This window comes from Vanessa atalanta, chromosome 23, assembly GCF_905147765.1.
Source record: "Vanessa atalanta chromosome 23, ilVanAtal1.2, whole genome shotgun sequence".
Taxonomy (NCBI): domain Eukaryota; kingdom Metazoa; phylum Arthropoda; class Insecta; order Lepidoptera; family Nymphalidae; genus Vanessa; species Vanessa atalanta.
In genome coordinates, this window is record NC_061893.1 from 3,596,881 (window position 1) to 3,608,161 (window position 11,281).

Sequence of the window (11,281 nt, forward strand, 5' to 3'; positions counted from 1 at the left end):
CGACATGACGACGAAATGGTGCCAGGCGCGTGGGTTACGAGCGATACTGGACTATTACTAATAGTAACTTTATTATTATTTTATATATAAAGTCACCTTAGTTACTCCTTATTACATCAGCTCCTTATTACATCTGCCAGCGAAAGTCCCGTCAAAATCGGTCCAGCCGTTCCAAAGATTAGCCGGAACAAACAGACAGACAGGGAGACAAAAATTGTAAAAAATATTATTTTGGTATATGTTCCATGTATACATAAACATGCATTTAGTAAAAAGCGGTAATTGTAATATTACAAACAGACACTCCAATTTTATTAATTATGTAGTAATATATGTGAACCATCTATTGACGCGCCTTAAAACTGACCTATATGCCGTGAGATTAACGTCATAAGGTTCTTTGGCGCAGTCATGTCTCCTCACCTACACCGCTCTGTACTCGTATATATTATGGCGCGTATACTATACATTTCGTTGATATGTGATATTATACATATATTTATATATAAAAATCTTCAGTGCGTGTGTATATAAATAAACTAGTCCTCTCGGTTGGAGCGATATCGATGAATTTTATTGCGTTTGAGCGGGTACACATAGAGCCGCTATAGGCAGTAAATAATTTTTAAACAGATATCATGTTTCTGATACATTTTGGAATAAGTAATACTAAGTCAATGAATCCATATTAATGTTACAATTTATATTATCTTAATTTGTAATATTTATATAAATATTCGCACGTTCAAAGACGTCAGTGTGAAAACATTGATAATGAAAGTACCTTTGTATTATGAATCCGAATAATTGTAAGCCAATAAAACACGCCTAGCAAAAAAGTTAAAAGTTCACAGACGGTACGCCGGAGATTTATTAACAAATTATTTAATAATCTAATTATAGTATTGTCATTAAATATTTAATATCTCTGTTAAATAATAATGATTTGCATATTTTATTGTAATTTCGAAAAAATAAAAACCCATGACACATTTTTAATCTAGCACAATTAAAAAATCTCTCCACGGCGGGGAATCGAACCCCGGTCTCCCGCGTGACAGGCGGGGATACTGACCACTATACTACCGAGGACACATTCTAAATAGCAAATTTATGAGATATGTATCAATTACCATGACATTTATAAAAATATTTATTTATTTATATATCATGGTTATTGTAAGTACTTAATTATAAATGGCTATTACTGTAACGTTCGTGGATTCTTATTACGTTTATGGCAATGATTTTATTGCGCTTGTGCGTTGCTAATGAAGGTATTAAAGATATTATCTCTTTCGTACTTTAAGTAACACTGGCACACTGAAAGCAGTGATGCTTACAGATAGTCTGCTGATGAGTGGGCGGAACTCACCAGCGAGCGAGACTTATAAAATACTAGCTGTGCCCGCGACTTCGTGCGCGTTTGAATTTAAGTTATTTGGATATCGAAGCGTAATTTTATTTTTTTCTATATTTAATTCTAAAATAAAAGTACTCCTTATTACGTCCGCTATCTGCCAGTGAAAGTCCCGTCGAAATCGGTTCAGCCGTTCCAAAAATTAGCCGGAACAAACAGACAGACAGACAAAACAAAAATTGTAAAAAATGTTATTTTGGTATTAGCATTAGCAGCCCGTAAATGTCCCACTGCTGGGATAAAGGCCTCCTCTCCTTTGAGGAGAAGGTTTGGAGCATATTCCACCACGCTGCTCAATGCGGGGTGGCGGAATATACATGTGGCAGAATTTCGTTGAAATTAGACACATGCAGGTTTCCTTACGATGTTTTCCTTCACCACCGAGCACGAGATGAATTATAAACACAAATTAAGCACATGAAATTTCAGTGGTGCCTGCTCTCTCGACTCTCCATCTCGATCTCGATTTTGGTATTTGTATCGTGTATACATACATATGCATTTATTGGGTTATTTTAATATTACAAACAGACACTCTAATTTTATTATATGTATAGACTAGTATGTATGTAATTACTCTAATATTACTTACCCTGTAGAAGATAGCTTGATCTTTTATTTACATACATATATCACATATTATTTTATTAATTTAATGATTTTAAAAATTGTAAAAATATTTAAAAAAATACATATAATACAAAAGTTTCTAAAGATTCAAGCGTTATCCGAAAATTTTAAGACTTTTTCTATTATATATTATTGTGGCTTCAAGGTAAAATTTAAATAGAACACTGAAAGTAATAGACGCTTGTACAATGTTACATCGGTCGGACGGTAGGGACGCGAATAACAGGCAGTAACTGCTACAATTATCAATTACAAAAATCCTTATTAAAGATCTTTGTTAAGTTATTGTTACGAACGGGGGTACTTTTAGTTGGGGTCTCTTTAGCTGATATAACTCTTTTTAGAAAAATAAGTTAAAAAAATTTTGAATTCTAATTTGAATTACGCGTTTCATCGTTCCATCGACTGTTATATATGTTCTATTTTCTGTTTCTCATCACTAGCCCGTCTGTCAAAAAGATCAAGCTAACTTAAACAGGGTATAAGACGAAAACGTTGTTTAAAAAATTTTGTTACTGTTTAAAAAACATTTGAATTTAGAATATTTGAATACTCTAAATTTTGTGTGCTTTGCAAATTTGGGGAAAATCAAATCAAAGCAAAATATACTTTGTTCAAGTAGACTTTTATAAAATATTTTTGTATCATAATTTTAAATAACTATATAAAATATAAAGGTACCACCGTTTCGGAACGTGGATTCTGTTGAAATATCCAGCCTATGAATGAAGAAGTATGTACCAACCCCACGTTTTTTTTTATATAAAACATATATCATATACTAAAAAAATAAAAGCTGAGCTGAGATGGCACAGCGGTATGCAACACGTTCATTTTAACCGAAGGTTACAAGTTGAAATTTGGCCAGGTTCTACTGAATTAGACTTATAATTCGAAGGAAAAATTCGTAGAGAAATGTATCTTTGTCGGATGAAAATCTTCTAATACACAATAAGCCCCAAACTCACTACGTTTTCTGGGTATCATTATATATATCTAATAAATAGTATAAATGTATAAATAAAATAATAGATTAGTGGTTTAAGTACCTAAAATATAGATGCGATTGTGATAAAAAAACGTTGTAATATAATGTAAAGTAGAGGAAGGGTTCCTGTACAAAACAAATAGTATTTTTCTTTGTATGTTTGTTTACATATGTATAACAATAAATTTATAAACATGCTCAAGAATAAATTCATCAAAACCAATTAAACAAATAATTTCAATTTAACTGTATAAAAATATATTCATCGTTGACGTAACAGTCATAACAGTATATTAATTATGACACTAACAATATACAATTACTTAAACTGGACTTATAAAACAAATCACTGTCACTTTCTCAATGTCACTCAAGTGAAGTGTTCATCACTCTGTTAATAAGCTAGGAAGTTTTAAATATACAATTGCATACTGACTTCTTCGTTTACAACTACGTTACAAGCTATCGCTCCCATGGGCCGTATTGTGATTTTATATTACTTATAGCCTTTCTCAGTAAATGGACTATCTAAGACAAATAGTTTTATTCAAATCGAACCAGTAGATCCTGAGATTAGCGCGTGGCTTGCAACTCCTTAAGTGACATGAAAATAATACTCCTTTCGCGCTCTAAGCGCGTTAAATGTTACCACGTATATGTATTGTTTAACCTTTATGCAAATATTTTTCTAAGCGGACTACACAAAGTCACTGGCAGCCTTTACATTAAGCTCTATTTACTTAAGAGTATATTAAGTAATATTTATAATTAGTTTAAGACGCTATTCAATAGTTATTTATATTATATACTTATTTATGTAGCTTATGTTTTGTATACAATGCGATAATTTTTTAGTTGTTTTATAATAATTCATGTATAAATGATCATTATCGCTGTAAATGCATATCATTAAAATTGACTGCCAATTTCTAGTTTTACGAGCTGCGATCCCGGAGTTTCGAATTCTTGATCAGCCAATCAAATGTTATAAAGTTTCTTTCAACGCATGATCAGCATCCCGGAGTCGTGAAAGAGGAAGTGTAGTACTCCTGTGCATCAATGATCACGTAAAACCGTTGGTCCTTCGCCTGAATTTTGACATCAGGTAATCGCTTTTGTTTTAAATGTAAATAAGCTTGCGTAACGATGATATCCCAATCCAAAACTCTTACTCAGTAAATACTATGATTAAAAAACTCTCCATGCTTTACTTAAGCCAACGTGATTGAACTGTCAACATTCACATGTCTTTTGGCAACTGACATACAATTCGTTCCAACGATCTGTCGTTGACATAAAAATGGCTTCGAAATAATGACAAAATTGTAACGACATAACAAATTAGATAGTAGGGTTTTAGAAAATTGGACGACGGATGATACTCCGAGCTCCGACCATTAGCGGATGAAGCGGCGCGTACGCAGAGACAAAGGCATTCTTATTTTGGACGATTTTATTTCACCCTAACGGAATTACTATCAAGACAAGGTAGGTTCCGCGAGACCGTCCGACCGTGAATAGTCTGGAAAAACGCAAGTTTATACTTACACATGTATAAATATAACGTCTTCGAACGATAGTGATTCAGTTTTGCGCGATCGCTTGATACAAAATGGTGGACCGAGGAGGGGTGCGATACTAGGCATAACAAATATACGTAACTCTGATAGAAAGTGACGCGAGGACAGTTTTACAACCAGTGACGCGTCGCTAATTAAACAGGTGATAATTAATCAGCCATCATGAAGTACCATATGAGGTTAAAGTGTCATACGATATTGGTATTGTGTTACGCTGTCTTAGCGACAGCTGATCAAGAATATGATAATAAACTAACGAAACTTTGGTCGATGTCCAGTGCCTCGAATAGTGATGGTTCAGCCGTTTTAAATGTGACTAGTGCTTCAATTGTGATACCTTCGAATTATAATAGTGACCCAATCGTTGCTAGAACATCGAGAGCCCCACAAAATTTTAAACCATACGCGTTCCGGCCCCGTGCGATACCACTGAAAAAAATCGAACAGCCATCACAGGAAAAGAGTGTTTATTACACGCAAGATAACAAATATAAAACCGAGATACTCTTCCCTGGTAATTACTTCGCAATTCCCAAAGAGAAAAGTATTGAAGAAAAACGTTCCGCGTACAATCCCTTAAGTGGTGAGCAGTTCGAACCGAAAGCGATACCTTTGTTACGGGGCCAGGGTTTTGAGAAGCGATCGCTTGATGTCAACGTAGAACCGACTGTAGATAAGTCTGATGAGATTCCGGATCAACAAGCGTCAAGGAGATCATTGTCATGTAAGATCCGCTGAACATTTTGAATTCTACTAAATTTCAATATTTCAAAATATATATTTTTTTACACAATAGGCTTATCATATTTTAATTATTTACATATATGCAAAATCAATATTATAATTATGTATCATGTAAACGACATTTGTGGTATAAACAGAGAAAATTTAATCCAAAAACAAGAACAGCGAGTTTAAGTAAGCCACCGTCGTTTATATTGAAAATATTAACGGCATCTCCATTATTACCATCCATTATAGCTTCACCGTCGAACGCTGTTCTCTGAACCGCAGAAACCTTAAATTTCATCGATTCTAAGTTATAATCTTTTCCGCTTGTGAACTGTAAAATGTAAATATCTATTATGACTTAGGACTGCGTCGCGTGTTATCATTTTACCGTCACGCGACAATGCAATGAACTTTATTATAGCATTTAAGTTTTTTATTGTTGTCAATTTCGGTTCCTCATTTCATTTGGAAAATTGATTTATACATTTGTTGCGTTTAATTAATAGTTTCAACATTTACATTATCGCGCATGAATAACACGTTCTGAAGTGCACTAATTACGTTTGTCTGTATGTTGTTCAATTGTACGTTAACTGGTTTTTGTTGATTTAATAGTGAAATCAAAGTATATTTTAATAATTGACAGCCGATTTTACTCACTTAACGTCAATTATATTTTGTTTAAGGTTGTTTTAATTTCAGTTATCATAATTTGATTTACAATTGACTGGATCATTCTTAACATTATAATTTAAATAATACTTAAAATACAGTGAGATATTAATATTTCTAAGAATGCAGTCATAAAATTGAGTACAATAAGCTCAGGATTATAATTTTATGATCGAAAATTAAATAATTGATAGAAAAACGCAAGACGACTTTCTATAAAACATTGCGTTCGTGTTTATCTAGATCATGAGTAAGACGGATAGTTGTGTAAAATTGTTTCTTTAATTAGTACATTGTTATCTTTAAGTATGGTATTCGTTTTTAAATTGATTAATTCGTTTGAAATATGATCCGTACTAGTCGGTTTGTATTTGCGGCAATTTTATTAATTCTAATTTCGAAATTTTATACACTTAATTTTGTTACTTATATAAGAGTACACGATTTAGTTGATTAAGAATCAATGATTAGATTGGTAATGTATATAAAAGGTTTAATTGTATTTACAGATATCTTAGGAGCAGAAGAAGACGAAGACAGTGAGGACGAAGATGGCGAATACGAAGAAGAAGACGATACTGTACTCCAAAAAGAAGACGACATCAAATTAAAGCATAAGATCCCACACAAGATCAAGCACAAGATAAAGAAAGTGAAGAAATATTCGAAATACATGATGCCCTTGCTTCTAGCGTATAAATTAAAATACTTTGCGCTAATTCCTGTAATGATAGGTGGTTTGATTCTGTTAGTAGGAGCTACAGGTCTTGCTGGTTTCTTCTTTGCCTTGTTTGCAGCTGTTATGGGTTTGCAAAAGGGTGGTTATTAGATAGTTCATAAGTAGTCGACGTTCTCGCAGATGCCATCAGATTTAGGTAGATGTTTTAATGTTTGTTAGCTCTTAATCTTAATCCTACTGGGTGAAATTATAATTAATGTCGAATTTTTATCGGCGCTTAAACTGTTGTACTTTATTTATGATTTTTTTTTCAATTTATATTTTCAATAGAATTTTATTTTTTATTTGTATCGTTTATTTTTTTTTTCATTTTCTGTTTTTTAATCAGTCTCAAAACTTTTGTAAATATAATTCGCTAATTAAGTAATATAAAATAATTTTAAGTTATTTATTTGATAATTAATTTATTTATTACTTTTGATGTAGCGAAATAAACGAGTGAAAAGGTTATTTATATAGTTACCATTAAATTATGTATACGATTGGTACTATTATTTTTAAAACATATTTTTTAAATAATATAACATTAAAATATATACATGTTTTGGTTCGTTGTTTTAAATCACAAAAGTCTCGTAATTTATTTTTTTTATCCAATTTCATTTCTAATAATAGGGCAATGACACATATTATACAGCCACCAGCGTTCAGTATAAAAAGATTTGACCTAACTTTAAGTTTTGTAACTTCATTAACTAATATAAGATTAAATGCATATTTGATTTTCAAAGAGTAAAAACAATTATTACTATGATTAGCATATTATAACCTTTAAAATTACGTATTTTATTTCAATCAATGTCTTGTTAGTTGATCATATTTTTTTATTAAATCGCAAATGGTCATTATTTACTGGAAAAGCATTACATATGACGATCGTACTTAAAATTATACCTACTATTAATGTACCGTTGACAAAATAATTTCCTGTGTTTTCATGAAAGTAACTTTCATTTTATGACAATCATGGCGACATTAGCCATAGTAATTAAACTCAAAACTTTATACACTTTGAACTCATTAAACACTATAAAAGTCGTGAACAGAGTTATCTACTATCATATAAAAACTTACGACATATATAAATACACGTAGCTATGTAAAAATAAATAATTCAACCATTGAAATTGACAAAGTTTTTCAGTTTAATAGGAATGGAAATGATAGAATCTGGAATTTTCCATAGGGCTAATAATGTCAAAAAATTTACATCCGACACCATTTTCGATTTTAATCCGAACAAGAATAACGTCTTCAATTCTACAGAACCTTTATGGATGTATGATCGGGGGAAACTCAGAAGGTCATTTGAAGGTAAGGTAATGCATAGTAATTAAAAACTTTATATGTTGATTGCTTATCTCAAATATTTTTATTTTGTTATAATTTCTACGTAGATTTACAATATACTAAGCTTGGAGCTTGGTGCATATATTTAAGTCTTTACATTTATGAACAAAAACTGTTTATTTTTACTGATATAGGAGTGCGGACTGGTACATGGACTACTTTACGGTAGGTGGATGGTCATGGGGGATGGTAGAAGGTATGGTACCACTGCCCATAGACATTATTGTAGTAAGGAATGTTAACCATTCTTTAAATTGATTTAATTTACTGGCTGTCATTAATTTAAAAAAACAAAACAGGACATTTTTTATCTTTTACGCTTTTGCCCTTCGAGAATAACGCCGTAAATAAAAAAAACGTATTTAATATACGGATCATATCTTGACCATGTCATAGTGTCCAACTACTTTCTTGGTCGAGATAACTTCTTGAAAGACGTTGGTCTTTCTAATCTCTCGCATGGTCTTGTTTCCTACAAAGTCCAACTTGGTCCAACAACTTGTGACACTGACAGGGATAATAGCTACCAAGCAATAAGCATATGTTTCTTAAAACAAAATAAACGCTACATTATACACAGAGGTATTTTAAGCTTATGAGACATTTTAGACAGAACTAGTTTTTGGAAAATGATAACTACATAAAATATTCGCGTGTGCATTTCTTAAGTCTTTGATCTTTATTTTCAATTTTTATTCAGATTATTGTTCCATAATTATTTTTACTTCATCGAACTTTGGTGGTTAGACTTGGTGGTGGTGTTAGGGTTTTGTGCAAGTTCATCACTTCTCAGATATTATACCGCCAAACAACAATACTAAGCATTGTTGTGTTCCGGGTTGAGGATGAGTGAGCCGTTATAACTGCAGACACAGACGCATTAGTGTGATATAAAGAATGGTTAATATTTCTAAGTGCTAATGTATATGGATAATTGTGACCACTTACCATTGGGTGGTTCATGCATGTCCGCCCACATATTACATAAAAAAATATACATTAAAAAATCCTAATAATGAGCACATAGGAATATTAGTCACTGGTTAGAATATCTTAATAAAATGTGTTTGATTTCAGATATGAAAATATCAACATTTCCAAAACCAGAACAAAAGATGTTCCAAAAACCAAACAACAAGACCAGAGAAAGGTCAATTGGAAAGAAACATAAGAAAAAGAAACACAAGTTCAAGAAGTGCATTTACAAATTGTTTAAAGGAAAAAGGAAAAAACATAAATTCTTAAAGTTGAAAAAACGGATAATATCAATATTTATTGGATTTATCCTAATTAAAATTATTTTTATACCAATTGTATTAAAAACACTAGCATTGATATCGGCAAAAGGTAAACGGGAATACTTTTTTACTTAATACCATTAATATTATTTTATCCTTTACATTAGTCGCACTTCCTAATAACTAAGTAATAATCTGTATTTATCCCACTATTGGACTAAGGCCTCCTCACTTCATGTGGAAAAGATTTTGGAGATAATTCCACCATGCTGCTTCCACGCTCCAAAAGAATACTCAAATCTACCTCACATTTATTTTACAAAATTAATTAAAAGATAACTGCAAAAACAGAATTTCTTCATTTCAGTAAGTGGACTGATGGAAGCTAGTAAAAATACCAATATTCCGACGTTGTCCACTTGTCCATTAAATTAAAAAGAGTTTTAGATTATCACTTAGACTTTAGACAAGAGAAGTTCACGTTTTATAGTTATAATTAATATAAATTTATGTTAATATATAGAACATAATAACTTTGTCCTTTTTAGGTTTAATGATTGGATTATTTTCTACCGTAATAGCATCGGTGATTAGTTTAAAGGGAATGTTCGGTCATTCAGGACACCGAAACAGAAAAGACGATGGAAAAACACGCGTCGAAATATTTCACATACCAGGAAAAGACGAAAATGTGTACTATGAGAGACCATTTAGAAGAAACATAGTAATAAATCCTTTTAATAATAAGTTGTGATTTAGAATAATTGGGTACAATATTATATATTTGTTTTTTTAAGCATATTGTTTCATTTGCAATGTAGGCGATAAAACTGATGAACATATTGATTCAATTATAGTCTCTATTAATACAAGGATAATGTTCAATTTCCTTACTCCTGGCTGGATTTTATGATCTTAAGTTCCATTCTCATACAAATATTCTAAAAAACTCTGTATGTCACCTAATCAAAATGCTTGGAGTTTAGTTTTTTGGACATAAAAGCATTTGAAAAAATAAATCCTCAATGTCGGTAGTTTATACAGAAATAGACAAATATGTAGGCTCTATAACAATAGTATATCCTTATAAATTGACATAATTATTTAAATCAAACTTGTTATTCTGCGATTTGCTGTAATTTGAATACATTTGAGTATGTTTAGTTGAATTGAATTTGAGTTTTTCGGTCGAACATATAAGTCATCTGAAAGCTAGTAAGCGTAGTAAGCTAGTCACCTCCCCCCATAGACAAAGGCACTGTTTACACAATGCCACCAATCTTGGGAACTAAGATGTTATCTCCCTTGTGCCTTTAGTTACACTGGCTCACTCACCCTTCAAACCAGAACACAACAATACTGATTACTACTGTTTGGTGGTAGATATATGAAAAATAAAAAAAATAATATTTGTATAATGTTTATATATTTCGTATGTTATAATGCCATCACCACACATCTGATTGTTTTACATTTGTATTCGGTTGCAACTGTATTATTAAAATGTATTTTAAATAGATCTTAGTTACTGAATATTACATCTGTCTTCGTAGAATTGTACGCTAAACGGATTATCAAGGGCCATAGTACTTTCGGCTATTTTATCTCGAACTTTATCAGACACAGTGTAAATACCACCGACCATTTTTCTCACACCGCGAACGATGAAGCCTCGGGGATTGTGTTTGTGGAAAAACGCCTTCATTCGTCTGTGTCGTAACATCATTTTCCTTTTGATTGGATGCGGTCTACTGAATACAGATCTCTTTTTCTTTGGAAAGATTCTCCTCTTTCGTCGCGCCATTTTTTTTGTTCTAGTATTATGATCTTACTTTCGTAGGTTTGTCACGCTTGCGGTATAGACATTTTCTGGGATTAAAACAGCGTTTGTTTCGATATTTTAAAAGAATAGTTTTAATTATTATATTACAT

The 11,281-nt window shown here is 31.8% G+C and overlaps 1 protein-coding gene and 1 non-coding gene across 2 annotated transcripts; one reads left to right on the forward strand and one right to left on the reverse strand.

The window, feature by feature from the left end:
- Positions 1 to 1,020: 1,020 nt before the first annotated feature.
- Positions 1,021 to 1,092, reverse strand: Trnad-guc. Its single transcript has one exon. It is a non-coding gene; the product is annotated as a tRNA-Asp (tRNA).
- Positions 1,093 to 4,780: 3,688 nt separating this feature from the next.
- Positions 4,781 to 6,965, forward strand: LOC125072968. Its single transcript, XM_047683604.1, has 2 exons — positions 4,781 to 5,342; positions 6,532 to 6,965. Exons 1-2 carry the CDS (start codon positions 4,781 to 4,783, stop codon positions 6,849 to 6,851), a joined length of 882 nt encoding a protein of 293 aa, XP_047539560.1. The 3' UTR covers positions 6,852 to 6,965.
- The last annotated feature ends 4,316 nt before the right edge of the window (positions 6,966 to 11,281 follow it).